The sequence below is a fragment of the Callionymus lyra genome, chromosome 12 (genome assembly GCF_982586985.1).
Source record: "Callionymus lyra chromosome 12, fCalLyr1.hap1.1, whole genome shotgun sequence".
NCBI lineage: Eukaryota > Metazoa > Chordata > Actinopteri > Syngnathiformes > Callionymidae > Callionymus > Callionymus lyra.
In genome coordinates, this window is record NC_141829.1 from 25247022 (window position 1) to 25269090 (window position 22069).

The 22069-nt window shown below is 40.5% G+C and overlaps 1 protein-coding gene across 1 annotated transcript; it reads right to left on the minus strand.

Annotated features, from left to right (window-relative positions):
* Positions 1-893: 893 nt before the first annotated feature.
* On the minus strand, positions 894-21431 carry wnt6b (wingless-type MMTV integration site family, member 6b). The gene is made up of 4 exons (XM_087804284.1): positions 21296-21431; positions 11397-11617; positions 4174-4475; positions 894-2439 (listed from the first exon to the last, which is right to left on the minus strand). Exons 1-4 carry the CDS (start codon positions 21373-21375, stop codon positions 1978-1980), a joined length of 1065 nt encoding a protein of 354 aa, XP_087660410.1. The 5' UTR covers positions 21376-21431; the 3' UTR covers positions 894-1977.
* Positions 21432-22069: the final 638 nt, after the last annotated feature.

Genomic DNA, 22069 nt, shown 5'->3' on the forward strand with positions numbered 1-22069 from the left:
CTATTAGTGTTGATAACAATTCCCCTACACACATACACACACTCACACACACATGACAACAGCAATGCAAAGAAGCAAAAGTGCATTATAAAGCGGGACGGTCACGTCTGACAGCAGACTTTCGTTACTGTTCAACACAAAAATCTTGCCAAACCGACCACAGTCGTCTCCAAAGTGCTCCTGAGAGTTGGAGGTGTCGTCATCATAAATTACATCCTACTGGAATCCAGGGTACATCTGTAGTATCAAACACTCACAGGTTGAAAAATACCCCAAAAAGTTGATATCCAATTAGAGACCAGATTTTACAGTGACATTGTATATCAAAGTTTATCAAGAAGAAGCATTAAACTGAGGGAGCTGATCAATCAGGGCTATTGAATCAAGGCCCTCGGACCATTCACCAATAAATGATGTTAAAGCTGTAGCTGTTAACAATCACTCGCATTTTCCCAGGTAAAAAACAGAAAACAGAAGATTTAATGACAAACGGACTGAAAAATGTAAAAAAAAAAAATCAAATTTCCAAGGAAGGCCTGTGTGTCTTTGGGACATGATGTTTATGCCGTAAAGAATGTATCAGTTGTTGCAATTTCAATACATAAGTGCTAAAATATTCATACAATTGTGTATCTTTTTTCATCTGTTCATCAACAGGAGATAGTAGCGTAGGCCATGACCAGCCCAAATGCTGGACATCCTTACAAAAATCAGTAGCTCAGGAAATTTGAGTTGAATAGCTCTGTGACAGACCCTCTTACGGATGAGATAATGGCGGAAGGTGTTTTCTGTAAATTGCCAAAAAAGACAACACTTTCCTTGTTGTTTTATATTCAATCAAACTTCTCGCACACGTCGACTGTCATGTTTCAATCACTTGCTGCTCCCGACTCACATTCGGTCACCACTCACGCACACACTTTATTTGAGTCATCAATCAACATCTGATGGTTTTGAACACTGTGATGGAGGAATCCCACACAGGCACAGGGAAGACACACAAACTCAGAGTCTCAAACAGGGACATTTCGAACTGCTGTGACGCTTCCTCTTGATTGTCAACAGTGAATTCAACTTTGGTTACATGATGGGAACCTAATGTGTAGAGTATCCGAGTTTGTGTTTTTCTCATTTTCACTAGTTTACAGGTTTCTTTTTTTGAAGTAAACTTGACCTAAACTAGCGTCTTTGCGTGTCAAGCGCCACATGCTCATTGTTCTTCAGGGAAAATACAATCACATTTCAGGCAGTATTAATCAATAAAACAAAGATAATACAAATGTTGTTTTTTTTGTGCGGTCAGATAACCAATGCATTACGGACCAGGGGTTTAGTACCACTTACATACTGTAATATGAGTCTCTTATTTTTATATTCTTTGTCCTGTACAAAGTGGAAATGACACCGATTTGGTAGAATGCTCTCGACCAGGGTGTGAAACGTTTTAAGTCTTGATTTGTGGGTTGGACTATAAATATTGATTATGAATTGTTTATTGACAAATTATAATTGTTGACATCGATTATTTCCTAATGAAAAAAAGCGGGTAAAACAACAATGTAATCATGGGTCTTCATATCAACATGTAGTTGAGCTTGTTTTTGGTCACGTTAAACAAGTATTAAATAGATGTTCAAAACTCTTTTGGACCACAGAAATGACTTGGTGGGCCAGATTATGGCCCTGGGGCCTAAGTACTCTTCAATTATCTCTATGTCGAAAGAGCAGCAGATTCCTGTCACGGCCAAGCGTACATCAGAGTGGAGCAGGTAAGTTAATGAAGGTCAAAGGTCACATCCCAAGGAGTCAGAAATCCAGTCAAATGAATGTGAGGTTTCTAGCTGGAGGGAAAACGCAACACTTCCACATTCATTGGTCCTTTTACGTACTCTTTCTTTGGTGGGGCGATGATGATGACGATGACAAGGATGATGAAGATGATGATGACAATGAAGATGACTCAAGTTTAGGAGTTCATCAGTGACAGAGACTCAGCTCTTTCCGGACCAGACACTTCTTGCACTGGACCACACAGCACCAGTGGAAGCGGCACAGACAGTTCTCCTCAAACATCAGCGTCTCCTCCCGGTAGCCTCGCTCGCAGCACAGCAGGTCGCAGCCGCTGATGTCCATGGCCGTGCTGTTGCACATGCGGCCGCGAGTGCCGAGCGAGCCCGTCTTCCTGTTGGCCACGCAGAAGTCCGGAGACTCGTCGGAGTAGATGAGGTCCTGCTTGTCCGGGGGCTTTATGTTGAAGCCCACGGGGATGAGGGTCTTGCCGTCGTTCCCGCCCATGACCTTGGACGCGCCGTTAAAGCGCTCCAGCAGGCGGTCGCCGACCTCCCGGAAATGAGGCATCTTCTTCCAGCAGGTACGTAACGTGCACGAGCCTGACAGGCCGTGACACTTGCACTCTGTCCGCATGTAGAGCTTCACTGCCTGGAGGGGGGATAGAAGGTAAGAAGGGGTTCAGGGGGGAGAGTAAAGAAGAGTTGAAAGACAAATTATTGTTGACGTTCATCAGGTAGAACACTGACATAAAAAGAGAGAAGCATTCTAACACTTCTCATTGTGGTTCACATGACCTTCGGGGTCATCTGTCAAAGAGTTTTTCAATTAAACTTTCAATGAACAATTTAAGATCCTCCTCTTAAACTACGAGGTGTGCACAATACTGTGTTGCACTTGTATTGTTCATCTGTTTATTGTTGTCGTTATATTTATCATGATTTTATTTACTACAGTTTGTTTTTTTTAGAACAGTATTTTTTTTTTTTTTTAATATGTAAATGTTAAACTTTCTCTAGGGAAAATTACAATTTTCTCAATAAGGGAAGAATAAAGGAATCTAAGACTAACGGATACACACATACACACAGACCTATTTGGTAAAACAATTGGAGACATACGAACACACACACAGAAAGACACACACAAACATACACACAGATGTAGACAGACACAGACTCTTTCACAAACACACACACAGAAAACACATGGAGACATACACACACACAAATGCACACATGCACAACACACACACACAGACAAACACACACACATACACACAAAAGCAGACAGCTTCTGACTCTCACTCACACACAAAAAGACACTCACATGTGTATCATGTACAAATGTACACTCACACAGACAAACATCCATGAACACACACAAAGACACGAAGAAAAAATATATACTAAGACACATGTAAACACACACGTACACCACAAACGAGACGCACACTTTCACTCAAAAACACACAATGACAAAACACATGTATACACACACATCCGTATGCACACCCACACACACACACAGCAATATACACACACAGAGTGAGACAGACAGACACATACACACTCTCTCTCTCTCTCTCTGTCTTTCTTTCTTTCCCTCTCCAACACACACAGACAGACACAAGGAGACAGACACACACACACGATAACTTAAAAGTAGACGCTATTGAAAAGGAATTCAGCTCTGCTCTGCCCCCTCACCTCGCCTCTGGCCTTCCTATATCTAACAAGCCTTGACAACAGATCATTCACTTATACTGCACATAATTAACCCATCAAACACACACACACACTCACACACACACACGGAGAACCTGCACACGCATGAATGCACACAAACAGACACTTACACGCATCACAGTGCACTCATACCTGAGGCAATCCCTGTGCCGCGCTGCTCTTATGTTCCAAATTGTTTGTTCACTAATTCTACCATTGCGAAATAATCCTCCGTCGTCATCCACCTGCCTTTGACCCCTCGGCTGTCACACTGAGCAGGGGGAGTGTCCCCAGGAACGTCCACCCGCTCCTCTATAAAGTGGCTTAATTGCGGATCTGACAGGCCGCAGGTTGTAATTCACTCGACGTTCCTCGAAGCCACAAAGAGGAGCTCAACTCCGGCAGTGACGGAGGAGCTTAAGAGCCGACCTGCCTCCGAGATATGAAATGTGTGGCACGCTCTGCTTTTTGTGTTTGAAGAAACCCGATTCTTGTCGGAATATCGGCTTTCGGCGAGACATGAACGCGGCCGAGGGCCACGTCTTCTGTTGTGACGGAACATTCTTCAGGACAAGTAATACCTTTGTAGCTCCGCTCTTCCAGAATACAGTGAAAGATTAGAACCCAAGCCCAACATTCTTGGAGCATCTGAACTCACCAGTCGTCCGGCTTCGTTGTTGTGCAGGTCCACCAGTGTCCTGATGTCGCTCTTGCCTCTCCTCCGCTTGGAGTCCATGAACTGTTTGGACTTCTCGTAACCAAACTCCACGTCGTCTCCGCAGCCCCCCCACTCCCACTTGACCGTGTCCCCCGGGGAGGACGAAGGGGGTCTCGGCGCCGCTCGGTTCCTGGTGGCCTCGCAGCCACACTGCAGGAGGTCTCCCATGCTGCAGGCTTGGGTCACCGCGTGGGTCACGCCGGCCGCCGTGACCGCGTACACGAAAGCCGTCTCCCTGATATCTGCAGGGGATCAAATATAAATGATTAGGAATTTAAACTATTTGACTTGTTAACATGCAAGTGTGCAGGTGTTTGTGGCTGCTGTGGTAGGACTTGAACTGAAAACTAAACTTATATTTCTCAATGATAGTTTTGACCTAAACGAAATATGTCAAACAACATAGAACAACTAGTCTTCTAACTCCAATTCCAACTCCTTCCAAATCAATTTCAGATTTACTAACTCAACATAAACTTAGAAACTCCATACTTTATCAAACTCCCTCTCAGTGAACCCATCATATACTATGGCGGTTGTTTGGGGCCATCAACTGAAAAGAAAGAAGGAGTGGAGGAAAAAGAAATATGATCATCAGTAACAAGGGTACAAAATAAAATAAAGTCAGTAAGAATGTAGACAGGTTAATCTAACCAGATTAAAATCTAGTAAACATTGTTATTTATGTGTATGCAATTACATTTTATATTTGTACCAAATTAGCAGGATTAAAGTGTTACTCGGAAATAATGAGAACCACATGAATCAAGTCAACGGCTGACTTTTCCCAGGTCTGGTTTTTTGTACATTATGACTTCATGTTGAAGTAAACTGTGATTCAATTTTATTTTATTTTGTCGTCTGGATCATCTTGGCTTTTCATCTACAAATCTGCAGTAAATCCCTGAGAACAGGCCCATAGGCGACGCTATTATGTTGTGACTAAAAACAAAGAAAGACATGGCATGTCCACAGACAACGATTTGTATGTCATTCCAAGAGTCCGGAGAATAGAGCTATTAACATCATCATCATCAACATGGTTGGGAGAGCATGAAAGAAACTGAATTAAATAATGGAAAAATTGTCTGACACTAAACTTTATATGGCCAACTTGTTTTTGCCTACACGTTCTGTACAACACGTTTTGATAAAAACATAAAACATGACGTATATTCAGACGTAGGTCATTGTACTCATAATACTCTCCAATTCTGCCTGAAGAGGGCAACATAGAGAAGGGTGATGGAGTCAAACAGACCAGTGGAAGAATCATTGATCCAGACACCTGTCTCCCCTCACATAGCTGGCAGCAGATAAAAGTTTGTTTTCTGCTGCTTCATTAATACGATCCCTGAATCACTGGATTTGTCGTGCTGAGTGGATGGCTCCCTCTCTGTCACGCTGCTCACAGCTGCCGGTTATTTCTGGAGCCCAGATTAACAATTCTGTCAATAGAATGCGCCGGTATCCCGCTCGGCTCGTCAGGTCTTTGTCCATCAGTTAGAGCGTTGGTGCAGGAATCTTTGAACTTCTGGCATAAACCGTGTCACAGTGGCAGGTTATATCATGGTGGTTGACCAGGACCTGTTGACTTCAGTCGCTTCACTGCAGTGTTGAGCAAAGATGAAGCTAACGTTGCTACAAACGTACTATCATAAATATACTGAGGGTGAATTGGCTGTGTGTGGTAGCTCAATGTGATGGATACATTTTCAAGTTCCATCCATTTAACCAAACTTCCCAAGTTTAGATAAATAGGAACTCTTGTCACTTGTTTAAACAAAAAGACCGAGTTAAAGGGTTAGTTCACCCAAAATTCAAGGGAATTGTTTCTGAAAAACTAAAACAAGTCTATATTTAAATATCGCAAGCATTTCCAGTCTTCTGTCAACACTAGATCACTTGAGGTATTTAACCAAAGTACTTCCTGAGCTCCAATTGTTACATAAGAAGGCACTTGCGTTTTGGTCTATAACTCAAAAAAAGGACGGCTTACTGCTGAAAATAATCCCAATCTTTGGTCGACATAGTGTGAGTAGAAAATGAGTTTGAATTTTGAAGATAATTAAATACATTGAAAAAAACAAATACAGGGGGGGGGAATGAGTGAAGCTACATCTTTATATTAAAAACATAAGCTTAAAGATAATGTTTGTTCAATTAAATATATTTCAATGTCCATTCAGATGACCCTGGATATATAGTGTACTAATATATTTTTTTTCTTTTTAAGAAGGTCATGAAAGACGTAAAAAAAAAAAAGTTCCTACAATGTAATTAAAGTATGTAGTAAAACAATTTGAAACACAACCCAGTTGTCTACCTTCTGCTTGTGAACAATTTCTCAATTATCGCAGTTAGTTTTGTGATACTTGTAACTGGTGACTACAGTGAACCTCACAATCGTTCAGGTCTGTCCATTCAGTTTGTCTTTAAACTCCAATAGAAATTCAGTCTTGATGTTTCTCTGCCTTTTTCCTTCATTGTCAAGATCGTGTGAGCCCAAATCTGAGCTGTCGTGAGGAACCACACTCGAACGTCTACATTACCCCCTTTAAATTGTGAAAATAGCTTCAAGGCCCATCATTAATAAGGTTCTTCTCACTGAGTCGACCATGTGGCCTCCATGAGTGTCGGGGAGTCATTCCCAGAGAATGGCTCAATAAAAGCGAATATCTGCTTTCTGCTTCAGTCTCACGACAAAAACAGACGTGTTATTGACGAGCCGGTGACCAATCAGCTGCGAGGATCTGAGCGTTTCCCCTCGTACAGACCCAGAAATGATAAGAGACGTCCAGCTTTTAATCTGAAGTTCAAAGGGAAAAACCAAGTTGTGGATCTGCTGGGTCAGTGAGAGGAGAATTCAGGCGTGTTTTTTTATGTGCAGTCGCCACCGCTGCCAGCTCAGATCACATGATCAGGGAATGGGACTCATTAGTTGGTAAGACACACAGATTCAGGGGGGGTGGCGTGCGACGAGAGCTGCACACTAGTACTAGTCGTGATATCAATACCAGCTGTGCACGCCTGCATCGTGAGACACCTCCGGATTCATGTGTGTGTGAGTGTGTAAGAATATTGTCTCGAGCATAGAAATTAGCCTCATCATGTGATGGTCATACAGTCAGACATGCCTGTTGTCAGGTCATTCAGAAATGCATTCATGGATTAAACTTTTATATTATCTATCGTCGCAAGTTTTAGTGTTAAGACTGTATTACTGAAGAAACTGTATGGAGTGTAAGGAGTGGTTAAAGGAAGTAATGTGTTGGATTAAGTGTTTCTTAAATTGATCTTGGACTCTATTGTACTCATCGGTATGTGTCTGTGCTGTGATTAGTCAAGCATCAAGGTTTTTCACTTAGTGTCATAAATACTGGAAGTCTTCGCCACCAAGGGACGTGTATGAACAAAGACTCAGTGCGTTCTTGCTGCTGGGTTTGATGCCCATTATTATGTCTTAATGATCTCCGCTCTCGTAACCTCTTGTTCTTCGAGATTTCAGAACTTTATAAAGTAATAACTTCAAAACATGGTCATGATGAGGAACTTACTGCATCTTGGAGAGGAAGATTTCAACATCAGTTTTTGCGAGCCAAAACATTTCTTGAATCTTGGAAGTTGTTGTCATACGTTTCACATGAAGGCGAGTTATCTTGGTTTTCAGGAGGGATGTTATATCCTTATTAGTAAGTGGTACTAAAGCGTTTTTTTCCACCTGATTGTTTAATTGTCACATGGGATTTTCATCACAGCTGTACTGAATGATGTTTATTTAGAACGTCTAAGAAAAATATATATATCTATTTTCTGAGCTGTCATGTGACCGTGGTCCATGTCTATAAGAAGGCAAACAATGAAAGCCTGTAAGGAAAAACTGCAGACAATGACAAGTGTCAGAGTGACATCGTGCTCAAGAGAAGCTATTAAAAATAGATGATTAGAGGTTCCACGGTTCATATTTTCCTTGCAGACATGAATTCCATACAAATTCTCCGCTGTGGCGGGTGTCTGGGCCTGTCGACGTCTGCTTCTAATTCCACAGAGGAGCTGCAGGAATCAGTGCTACACTTGCGACCTTCGGCAAGAACCCCAGCAGAAGTGACCATTGATTTAAATACCTGATAATGCTTCTGGGCGCTATTTTTAGTTCATCAAGATAAGCTTGTGTTGCTTACTTCATGCTGCTTCATGACACGCCATATTGTCTTCTTGCTTGTTGTGGGAGCCTTACAACGCTACACACAGACTTGGCATGTGTAATGCATTGTTTCAATGATAGACTGATAAAGCTTCATAAAGCAGTGTCCTCACACTAGGTTAAAAATAGTTCTTCAAAAGCAAATATGATAAGTAAACAGTGCCATCTAGCGAGCTTTACAAAGAATGACACTGTTTCTTAAAGCTTCATCAGCCCATCACTAGTTTTCAAATGAGAAACCGAGAAAGACATTTTGAGGTAAACCACAGATTATGTCATTAAGTTAAGTAATGGGCTTTAAGTTTGTTGTGTGACATGAATCTTGCAATTCCCTGGGAAGATTCTAGCAATGGAGAAGAAGGTGAAGGAAGAAGTGACATCATGTTCCGAACATGAAATACCATAGCCTGCCTATGACCTCATTTTTAAACAAAGATTACAATTTTTTCCACACTTCAAACCAGTTTATGTCGTTTAATCCTATTTTAATAATCATGTAAAGCCACAATTGATCAATTGATGTTAGGGTTTGTTAAATAGATGGTTTGTTTGGTTTGCTTTAAAAGATCATTTTAATATTGGATTTTGTGATTTTACAACAAAAGCTGTTTGAGCCGTTGTAAAGCTCTTTTCTCTCATCGTCAAGAACATCAAGAATGACATCTCAACAAAAGACATCAAAGCTGAACCGACTTGTGTAATGGCCGCCTAGTCAGCTCCTCCAGGGTTTCCATGTGACTTGATATAAGTAGATAATAACTGACAATTAATAATGAACGCTGAGAAATTCCTGCTCGTCTTTAAACTTCGTGTGCCAGCGAGGACGCAAATAAGTTGTCGTCCTTGTGTAGACACGCTCGCCAATTTACATTTCTCACATCGGAGGTGTGAAGTGGCAGCGGTTCAGAGGTGTTGTGAAATCAACCGCAGCCATGAGCTCTCAGGTGAACTCTCACCTCTGAGGTCGACGCGACGGAGCTAAAGATAACAACAGTGGTGAAGTTGTTTCTTTTATTGTTGTCATCACGTCAAGTTTATTGATATTATTATCACAAGTGCACCATTACTTCACTGGGTCCCATTAGTGCGCCGACATGCTGCTCCGCGGTTCTTACTCACACATGTTGGCGCGCTGACAAGAGAAAATCCCGTTCTGAGCTGTGCAGTGTGGTTTGAGTAGATGGCAGAGATAGCCCCGAGATATTTTTGCAAACTCAGAGACAGAGAAGGTTAAGTGTGTCTGCTTGTGTGCATGTTTAACCCTTTTTTTTTTTGTAATTACAAAACTGAAGTCTGGAAACTCACAGAGTAAACTGAACAGTCCACCACGACTCTTGGCTGCTTTCGCGTTCATAATTGCGAACATTCTGCACTTCAGAGAACTCATCAGAAAAGAGAAGAGCCAGTTTGGCTCTGCAAGGAGACGCCGGCTCGACGTTACAATTATTCTGCTCAAGAGCCGGACGGGATTCTATTTTATTTATTCATGTTTTCCCTCTTTGCTGTTCTTAAATAAATATATTTCTTACAGGAGAGAAATTAATTATATTATATGAAAATACAGGAAATCATAAAGCAAGAATCTGAAACTAGAAACTACTTGTAGTTTGAATTTGTAGTCTAAGATTTCCACTTGTGGGACTATTAAAGGAAAGATCTATATAAGTAAATTTTAGAAGCAAAATGTATTATTTTTATTTAAAGAAGTAGCGAAATTTTTGTGGAACAGGAAGTGATTGGGTTTCTGCCCAGTTAGAAGTAGCATAGGCTGTGCCCCAAATTGTGCACTTCTCCAAGTGCACTGGTTGAAAGTACACATGAAGATAGTACTGTCTCAAAACAAACACTGTCGCTACACACTTGCCGGAAATGACCCGACAGCTTCTTCTTCTACTACTCTTTAATGCTCATCGAAACCGGAAGTTGGAACACTATCACTGACACTTGACAGCACTTTTGACAATTGAAACAATTTATTAAGTTTTGTTTCATTGTGCTATTCTTGTTCTTGTGGTAAAATTGTGTTTTCTTGAGACATTTACGCCAGCATCTGCTCCGAAGACGCATCAGTGACGTATATTCTGTTTAGTGTCATCTATGCCACTAGATGGCGGTCGCTGAGGGTGGGAAGTGTCCATCGATACACACTCAATTTGCTGGCCAATTGAGTGCTCATTGCGCACTACATTTTCGCACACTGCTAATTGGGACACTCTTGTGCACCAAAATAAGAAGTGCGCGATTTGGGACACAGCCATAGTGTCGCTCAAAAAGGAAGCTGACTGCCCGCTTAACAGGAAGTAATTGACTGTCACCTGAACAAGAAGTAGAACACTGTTGGTCAAACAGGAAGGAGTTAAGTGTCAGGTGCACATAAAGTAACTGAGTGTCACTTTAAGATGAAGTAGCCAAACTTTGCTCAACCGGAAGTAGCCCAGTGTTGCCGGAAGAGAAAGTAAAAAAGTAGCAAAGTCACTCAAATAGGGAGTATCTGAGAAAAACGAAATACCTAGTTTCTTTTTTAATTGTAAATGTATTTTTCAGATTGGGGCCATCATCATGAATCAATTCACAGACATCCACCGTCTCGGCCTTACGTTCATGAAGTGACTCACAAACCCTAGTTTGTTCTGTGTTGTCCCTCCAGAAGAGTGTTTCTATGACTGATCACACGAGAGAAGAAGCAGCTCCGTAATTACAGCAGCAGATCAAAGATGCTCTGAGATCTTTGAGATGTTGAGAAGAAAGAGTCTGGTGATGAGGAGACTCAGTCAAGTGTGAGACCAGAGCAACAACGGCAGTCCTTGTCTGAGCGACCATTAGACTGTCAGGTTTGACCTCAGGTTAGCTGCAGGTCAAGGTTCAGATGTTGCCCAAGAGAAACACCTTGAACCTCCACGGATGCTGGGCAGGGTTGGACAGGTGAGGTTAGTGCCCCCTGCAGTTGTCTCTCACTCACCTTGTTGCAGGATTTTGCCAAAGTACTTGTTGTGACTGGTGCAGTTCCAGCGGCGGTACCTGAACTGGTACTGACACTCCCTGACTCCGAGCCTAGCTCCTTTCGCAACCTCGCTCACGATCTCCGGCTGAGTCTGGCAGAGCTCAGCGTGCTTCCCCACCAGACGCTTCGCCTTCCTGCAGATGCTGTTGGGGTCCATCACCAGAGGACTGCCCACCGCCCTGCGAAGAGACAGACACAGTCAGTGTCACATAAGAAGGTGATGAGAGGATATTGAAAATAGCCTTACCAAAGCCAGATAAAACAGACTTTTTTACTCAAACAAAGTGGAAATAATAGTCACATAAATCAGTTTTCTCTCTTAAACACAGACACACAAAACACAACCATTCACACACATACTCATACCTCAGGACAATTTTCCCAATCAACCTCTGTATGTTGTTGGACTGTGGGAGGAAACCGGAGATCCCGGAGTAAACCCACGCAACACAGGGAGAACATACAAACTCTACAAAGAAATGTCAAAAGTTGGCTACCTCTCTACCTGTAAGCCAACCGACAACTTTCTTGCTAGGCACTGCGCGACTGTACGCCCCTAATAAAACATTTAAATAATAAACAATAAATGCAACACTTTCAAAGTGAGAAAAAAATGTCATTGATTACTGAAAAAACGTTCTGTTTCAAGGGACAACCATCTGGTCTCTTTTCCTATTTTTCTTGCTGTCTAAGCATAGTGCAGTGATGTTTTTTGGGGGGTTTTTTTTAACAATTTTGCCACATCATTGCGCTCAAGGTCTGCGGTAGACCAGTGGAGAATAAGACAAATAGTATTGATGAAGAAGATGAGCATAATTCCCTACGTTTAGTCGGCTAAATTGGTCCTCATATTGGACATGAAAACAAAGTATACTTATGTAATTTGTTCCACATTTGCAGTGTCTTTAAACATGGAACAGATGTTTCTATCAGTTTTACACACAAATTTGAAAAACTTTTTTTTTGTTACTACATTTAGAGATAACATTGCTTGGCAAAGACATTTGATGATAAACAGCAAATAAGTTACTCATAGTGTAGTATTTTTGGCATTTGAAATATGACGGATAGCACTGAGAGCAACTGAACAGCAGGCGGCAATAGGCGAGTAATAGATCTTCAGATGAATCTTGGATCCAGATGAAACTCCCAGAATACACTATCATCGTTTATTATACTTTCATCATGTGTTCCTCCAACCTCATAGAAGTCTGTTTTGTTTTGCTCAAGTCTGCTGTGAGTTAGTTTGCATGATAGTGGATCAGACAAAGCTTCTTGTCCGAGGTAATAAAGCATATTGTTGCAGGTCAACTCTTCTCTACATCAGCTACAGAACAATGATCATCGTTGCTGTCCGGCTGTCCGGACTTCCTGTTGCTTTTATCCTTCTTCCGGGATTAATTTTCAGGAAAGACGGCAGGAGCAACATCAAATATGGCAGGAGAGACGAGCACATATCTTCAATGAAAAAACATCGCCCTCGCGGATGAGTGACGCTCGGTAATCCTCCTGGACGGTGGTCTTGAAACTCGGCGTGATGAAAGTCAGCTGAGGTGAGCTGAAGATTTACCCAAACATGAAACGAGCCCGGAGTCTCTCCTTCTTTGGAGATCAGTCCACTAAAGTGATGAAGAGGATTCTTCACAGATGCTGCACGTTGGAGGAGCGTCAAGATGTGCTCAACATTTTTCTTTATATCACTTTTGACGCCATTCTTCAAACCATGACACCAGATCAATCCAGTCTTTGTCTTATCATCACGTGTTGGACTGAAGAGTAAAGTTAAAACATTTAACTTTGGATTTTAAGTTTGAATCCCACAAAGTGAGTTGGAGTCAAACTGTTTTCTGTCTTTGTGGTGTTTGAATTTTACTCTGGGAACTCTGGTTTCCTCCCACACTCCAGAAAACACAGTGGTTTATTGATAAGTTAAAATATTTATCATATGAGACGGTGCAACACCTGGATCTTAGGTTTTCCCTGGCGAAAACACCACTGTGCGTCTTCAAAGGTATTCAACCTGTTAGGACCTCTGTTTGACCTTCCAGATGATTCCATGTTGTCTTGGTTAGCTTCTCTCTCCTGTCGTGTTGTTTCAATACCCCTGAGCTGTTTGGACGACGGTGCACTCGTGTTATTTGTGCAACAATCACGCGGCACAAACACAGAGACCAGGCAAGTAAACATTTTGTTCAGCTAATCTCACAAATAAACACTGAACAACAGCTATGGAAACTGGATACCCTCTTAGCAAACGTTTACTGGAGCGGAGGAAAGGCGACTTGAAATGTGACGAGAGAACATCCATGTTAGATTTCAATATGTTCCAAATTTTTCTGGAGCTATAAATTAGTGTTTGTGTGTTTTCGAAAGATCTGTATGCAACTTAGAACAATGACATCACTGATGTGACTGTGCGATTCCAGAAAAAAAGTTGCATGATCACTTGTTCGTGTTCATCCATCTACCAAGGATCTAAACCATCAACTATTGATATTCACAGCAGGAGCAAAGAGGTTCGGACTTTCCTTTCTCCAGAAACCTCTTCCAGCTCATCTGGAAAACACAGAGATCTTCCCAGTTGGACACGCCTGGAACAGCTCCAGAGCCAGATGTCTAGAAGGCATACCAAAGAAAAAGTATCAGAGCCACCTGAAGGCGGAGATTGTACTTTGAGATTCTCAGAAGTCATTTTGGCCAGAATCTTCTTCTCTAGATCACAAGGTTTATGATCATAGGTGAGAGAAGAGAAGTCATCTTTCGGCTCAGCTCTTCACCACGACAGATACGTTACTCCAGTAAACCAAGAGTCATTCAGTGAGAATTTTTACAGCGGCCACAGTTGAAGGTTCCTCTGTTCCTGCTCTCACTTCCTTATTCATCTCCTTATTCTTCCTTTCTTCTGCATTCCTGACTCCTCTTCTCCCGCCACTTCCTCTCGCTCATCTCTACCCCTCTTAATCCACCTGATTTGTTTGATCTCTCTTGGACCATAAAAAGATGAAACCATTAAGGTTGAGAGTAAAAATACAAAATACAAATATCTTGTTACCAAAGTGAAGTTAATAAAGTTGTTTATGTTATAAAAATGTTGTTGGTACTTTGTACTTGTACTCGACTACAGATTATCTTATGTTTACTGTATTTTGATACATTAAGGCTACAATTCAGCAGGAGAAAATGCAAATATATGTGGTAGAGATGGAACCAGTTGATTGACGCTTGTCAAGGTCAACTTATGTCAAATGTTACTCTCCTGACTGACTCACATGTTTCAAATGTTGAAGTCTTCCTCTCCAAAATGAAATAACACTCGGTGATAAACCCAAATGTTTGCCCAATCACAGCAGGGTGGGCGTGGTGGGGCTAAACCAAATTTTCATCCAAAGAAAAACTTAGCGTTTTCAGTGGGCGGGGCTTAAGCACATTTTCTAATGTAAATGTTTCAATTAAAAGAAAAAGTTTTGTACAAATAGACACATACTGATGAGTAATATAGAGGTTCAAGATCAATTTAAGAAACACTTAAATCAACACATAATTTGCCCTTTAAATTGATCTAAAGTAACTGGCTACGGAAGTATTTAAGTGAAAAAAGAATATTGAATGGTTGAATTTAATAATGCAAATTTTGAAACTCTTTTTATTTAAATGTTGTTGGTTTTTTTTTCAAGCACAGGCAACCACGATTACATTATTTGTCATCTGCACTCAATCAAGTATTTTGGTTAACTTTAGTATTGTCTGGTGGCACTATTATAAGGTATTTAAAAAGCTAATAATTAAAAATTATAAAATTTAGGAAATGTGTTTTTAATTATTTGAATTATCCTAAATGTTATACATATTATACTTTAAAATAATTTAAATTTTATATATAAAGAAATTGATTTAAATTACTTAATCAAAATAACTTAAACCTCTCAATAAATAAATAATTTGATTTAGTTGAAAAAAACAACAGAAAACGCTAAAGAAATAACTTAAGAAATGTTCATTTTTCGAAATGCTCAATTCAACCATTTAAAAAAAACTGTGGTTGTGTAAACAAGAGGCCTGAAAACACAAAGTTATTTGACTTTTCCACTGTAAACATTTCATCAGTTTCTTTGCTGACATTATGGAAGGGGGTATTTTGGGTGATAAAGAATTGAGTTTCCTCACAGCAGGTTGGATCAAACATCAAGAGGGTATCAAGTTTCATCAAGAACTCACACTGTGGTAGATAAACTGTATGGAACCTTTTTTCATGTCAGAAGAGCCACTGAATGAGTGAATTTCATCCTCCCTAATCCCTCAAGTATGCTGAGATGAAGAGAGGCATGATACGCTCCAGAGAGAAAAGGTGCAGTCGGCAGAAGAACATTGTGAGGAAGATTAGAACAAGTGAGATGATGAAGATCAGTGAGTCAACTTTCAGCTCTGATCAGAAATGTGTTGATCACTGATATCATGGCTAATAATAAATACATCTGAGACTTAAAAACAAATGTTGAAGAGCTCGTGTCATGTGGCCCCTGAGCGTCACTACTTGAACCTCGGTCGAAAAGCAGCATGTAGTTTTCATGGTTACTGGTTGATGCTGATGTTGACGATAGTAATCTTAATTCATCTGCATCGCTAAGAAACATAACTGATACAGTTTTGTATCTTAAGTTTCTTCTTCCAGACGAGCAGCTCAGAGACACTGAAGTGCTCTACTGTGAACACTGATACTGTGTCTCCGAACTCGTTCCTATTATTAGTCACTACTTGATTCTAATGGACCACATAAAAGACTTCATATCTACTCATGATGAACTGACTCTGATGTGTTTTCAGCGAGAGAAGAAGGTTAAGATAAGACGTTATATACTGTACGTCCATACAAACAAACACGCCCTGTACATCAGCAGGCGTTACCACGCTACAGTCCAGAGAATGATTTGTTGATCCTTAGACTCACATCTGTACCACCTCTGCAAATATCTCTAGAATTAACAAACTTAAACCACATTATTCATGGTGGACTATAAGCATAATCTTAAAGTGGAAAGTCACACATATACAGCTTTCAAACTCTATATGGTGAGGAAATATTTGAAGTAACAAAATTACTTGGGGGTTTGGTGTGGGAGGTTTTTTTTATCTCAAATTTAAGATTTACTTCCAATGAATCATTTAAGAGGTAATTCAACTAAAACAAATCATAATTTTATATATAATTGTTCATATACGTACATTTTGGGGAATCTAGTTTAGTTAATATGTTCCAAATGTTGGTCAACGTGATGAGAAACTGTCACTTCGTTCTGGCGTGAACATTCTGAACTCTGGTTGTTCAATTCTGACCTGGAAGTGGTTAAAAATAAGAACTAAGCAAAAATGTATATTTCTCATCTAGTTGCATAGATATATTTTTTCATACATATATACTTTAGAGTTAAACTCTAAAGTATACGTATATGTATAACAATTGGAAAAAGGTCAAGATCTCCCCAAAGTAATTACTACTTATCAACGGATTACATAAATTAACATCACAACTTTCAAGTCACCTTCAATATGAACAATACCTTCTATTTAAAAGAGAAACTACATTAATCAATATTAAAGAGAATAAGTTGATCAGATAAAACTGACTCGACCGGAACAGGAATTAAACAGTTTTTCAAGTTTGTACTATCAGAGTGAAAAACTTGAACCGTTGTTTTAAGAGACATGCATGGTTAATGCAATGACCAAACAGAGCTGAGTCACTGGCAAAAATCCATCAAATCAAAGCACATGAGCCAGGATTTATTTTCTCTGGTTCATATATGGATCATTTTACTGAAGGTAACATGACAGTGCTGCTCTGGGGTCCAATACTACTTTGAACCCCTTGAAATAAGCCGAGTGAGGATTAAGCAGCTGAGACTCAGAGTAGCACATCCTTCTATATCTGGCATTATTTGTGGACGCATCTGTTAGAGTAAATTAAAAAAAACATTGAACTAATTAATAGGTGATAAGAATTATTGAATCTACAAATGTGAAAACATGTGGAGAATTTAAATCTAATTGAACTCTCTTTAGAAGTCTCAATGCTTCAGCTAGAGCAACCTCTGCTCAGGAAAACACAAAAGAAGAGAATGATACAATCTTCAGAACCCAACCATCATCATCTATAGTCTCTCTTGCAGTTTCACATCTTCATCAAGACATGTTTGCCTGACTCTGCGACTCCAGACACACACATGGATCAACACACAATCCAAATCCCCGCCTTATGCCAAACCCACATCGTCATTTTACCTTTATCTGTACTCATCTCCTGCTGCTGATTAAACAGCTTTTCCTGCTTTTCCAACCGAGAGTGGAGCAGACGAGATAAGATCTGTGTGCGTCTGTGTGTGTCTGTGTGTGTCTGCGTGTGTAGGTGTGTGTGTGTGGGGGTTACAGTAAATGTATGACTGTACCAGAATGTTTGTTAAGTACATGTTTAAACGATTAGCTGGGGTGAACTCAGATGGATCTGGACAAACACAAACCAGTAAAGTTTGTGTTTGTGTGTGCGTTTGTGTTTGTGTGTGCGTGCACCTGTGGCCGACTCTTGACATTCTGTTAGCAAAGGAGGCAGCGACAGTCACGCACACAAACACACAAATGCAAGTTGGCCCAGCGAAGCAGCAGTCAAAAGCAGTAAAAGAGAGCGAAGACATTCTTCTTCCTCTGTGCTCTCAGGCCAAATGATTAGAGCTACCTAATCAGTGGAGGCTTTGAAAGGACAGCTATCTCCAACATTTCATTCTCTCTCCGCCGCCCTCCCACATCCTTTCGCGACAACATATCTATATAGGTATTTTCCTTCAGCGTGGCTTTAGACCAGCAGAGATAGCGGGCCGAGGGGGAGTGAAAAGAGACGCGGCCGGCTGGTATGTCCAGCAACTTTCAACAGAGAGCATCATTGTCCCGAGGCCACAGGTGTGGTGCCCGGCCGGGCCGCTCCGCCGTCCAAGTGTGTGAGAGAGAAACAGAATGAGTGAGTGACAAAAGATGACAACGCGTGTCAGTGAGGATGAGAAGGAAGTTGCCGGTTTCGTTGTGTTGATCTCTTTAATCCTCTGAAGCTTTATTGGAAACGCACGCACGGAGACAGAGGATGGGATTGTTTGAGCTTTTTCTTTTTCAACCTTCATTTGCAGCCTAATGACACTTCTTTCATTTATTTGTAGAAAGAAATTAAGAAAATGAATTTGTACTTTTTGTTTTGTAGTTTTGTTTTGTACAGATGGAGGCTACTTTTACACAACAATAACCTTTGACTTACACCTTTGATTCAATATGACCAAAGTCAATAAAAGCAGGTTTGAGGAGCCAAGAAAATAATGGACTAAAAGTTAATTCACAAACCAGATTTCCACAACCAAGTTGAATTTTTAAAGTTTTATACAGTATATTATTTTGTTTGAGAAGAGTGTATATGTGTAGTTGTGTGACACTAAACTTTGAAGCTTGACACCAGTATCCACTTTTTGATATGTTCTAAATACTTTTAACGTCTTTTTAAACGTGATAAACAATAATCAAAGTGTTTGCCTTAAACAAAGGTGCTTTTTCCACTGCAGTATTTAAATCGTGCTTCAGAATAAGAAAAACGGAGAACGATTTCACATAAGCAAATATATAACTACATCAAAACTAGCTAAGTTGCATAACTACTATGTACTAAATAAAGAATTTCTGTATCAGATGAGATCGGGTCCACGAGCTGTTTAAATTAGATTTTGTTTTTAAAGATCGATCTATCTGTGCGCTTTTTGTTTGAATGACGACAGTCTTCTTCTACGGCTCATTTAGGTTGATTGCAATGCGCGCGTCTCGCCCGCTGTTGCCACCTGCGGGCGCAAATACTGTACTGCACAAACAAGTGCATTTCGGTGGCACTGTATGGTTTATATTATTGTGTGGAATGCCGAAAAATAAATGGTAAAATATGTACAATGACCTATCCGGTTGTGTGGAACCAAACGCTGGACGCTGATCTCGATTGGATGATTTTCAGAGGCGTACTTTTTTTTTTTCACCTCCCTTATATGTATCTTAGTATTTTACATTTTATAGATCATTTTACAGGCTGAATTATTGATTCAATGGCATAAAGTTTAGAATATTTTTGAACATTACAATTTTTCGGTTAAAATAGAATATATATATATATATATATATATATATATATATATATATATATATATATATATATATATATATATATATATATATATATATATATATATATATATATATACTATTATAATAATAATAAAATATGTTTCTATTGTACTGACTGCTTCAAGAAACATCTTAAGACATTCTCGTTTGTGCAGGCTTTTACATGGTTTTCTGGGACTCCTGTGTTTGTCTTTTGTGTCTTGGCCTTTTAAAGTATATATTTTAACTGTGTATTGTTTTTTATTGTTAATGCCCTTTGTGACCCTAGTCTAGAAAGGCGCTTTACAAATAACTATTACTTATTTACCTACATACTTGTATTTAATAAATCGGGTCAAAATAGGTCAAATAACAAATTAAATTAGTTTTTCCTCTTTATACATATCTGCTACTGGATCTGGTCAGTATTCGAGACTCATTCGTTTGTTTGTTTTATTGTTTCTTTGGGAGTTCATTAAGATTGCATTAATATATATATATATATATATATATATATATATATATATATATATATATATATATATATATATATATATATATATATAATATTTATATTTTATAAAAAAAAATCTTTTTTTGCACTTCCTAGAATGTGTACTTCTCACGGTGAGTCGCAGAATTGTAACTGATCAACAGTCGAAATCTCGCATCCACGTACTCTTAAAAACGTCTTTAATTGTGTAAATATACTGTAACTGTTGTCTTTCATGTTTTTTCGTAGATTCAATTTACTCTTGTGAATAGTTTATCACTGTTGTTAACGTTGATTTTGCGTGTATTGACGCACGTACGCAAATGTACGTAAGTTCACGTGACGTAATGAGAAATCACCAGGCGTAAAGGCGTAAACATTTTTTTTTTTTTAAAGGCAGGAACACGAATATATTACATTGACTTGAGAAAGTTATTGAGAGTTTTAGATTTACAGTAAATGGTTGGCCACAGGAAATTGTGTTAATATATTTGAGTAATACTCAAGAGAACTTTTAAATAATGACTCATATTCCTCTTGACTGTAAACTTGAGTTTGAAATGTTCGTGTCGTCACCGTTTATTCAATATATAGATAATTTCTTGCGTCGTGGTCAGGATCTGCAGCTCTGTGTCTCGGCCATTGGAGACTTCAGTCAAACCAGGACAGTCCAGAGCCGGCCTGGACACAACAGCCCACACTGAACTTGACTGAATGAACAGTGGGAGGATTCTCCAGAAGAGCGATGACAACAAAGCTCCACATTCAACCCTGAAGACATGTGAGAGCAGCGGAGAGAGAGACTTCTGCTCATAAACGTCAGACAGACAGATGGACGCACACGAGGACAAAAAAATGTTATCAGCATATCTGCAGGCCGTCTGTCACACATCTCAGCCAGTATGGATTGTTTTATGATGACATATCCATGTGCCCAGAGGGCCACCTGACATTCCTGACCCTGAACCCCCCTTAAACACACACACACACACGCACAGACACACAACTCCACCTTCACCAGTCTGTTCCACTGCGGGCTATACACTCACACACTCCCAAAAGTACACACAAAACAGTGGAGTGTGTAACTGATGAAGTGTTTTACACGTGTGTCAAAGGGGTTGATCAGTACATATGTCAATAAATACGCAAATACAGAGTCGAGATTTGGGTTTGGACCAGCGGGACTTACCACCACAGCCCGATGATGTTCACCGGACACAGCAGAATAAAGAACAGAGCCAGTTGGATCCGCGAGAGACGAACCGTCATGTTGTCGAGAAGATCAAGCTCTGAAGGGTTATTATTGCATGAATCTGCTCGCGCGCAAAAAAAAATCTCAAAGAAAAGCCCGATGGAAAGTGTCCTTGAAGGTGCGCGTAAAGAGTTCCTCATCCATGGAGCTGCAGCTCCTCTCCCGCGGGGCGCATCTTCACGCGCAGCAGCGTCGGTCAGGAGGTGCGTGGAGAGAGGTCCGCGTCCAAAGGTGTGGTTAACCTCTTCATTGTCCTTGAGCTCTTTTTTTGGGTCGCAACGCAGAGTGAGGAGGATCGAGGAGTGACCGCGGAGCAGCTCGTGGAGGAGGATCTGCTGGACCAGGTCTTCTACATGATGTCAAAGATAAAGGGTTTTTCCTGGACGAACCACGACGTTCATTTGTGGGGAAAAATGAGTTTTTTTTGCTGGTCAGCGCGCTTGGATGTGACGCACCGGTGAGTGCACAGGTAGACGCGCTCGCGCCTCGCTGCGCCCGTGTGTTTTCTTTGGATGATGAAGGAAGGAAAAATGCGCTGCTCGCCTCGCGCCGCCGTGTGACATCGCTCCGGGCGGAACCCAAATCCTCGCTGTCAGTCAGGGAACGAAACTGCAATTAGTTTGGGGGGGTAGGAGCTGAAGGGGCGCTCTCTTCGCACGCGCGCGCACACACACACAAACACACGCTCGGACAATGTGTTTACGGCGTACC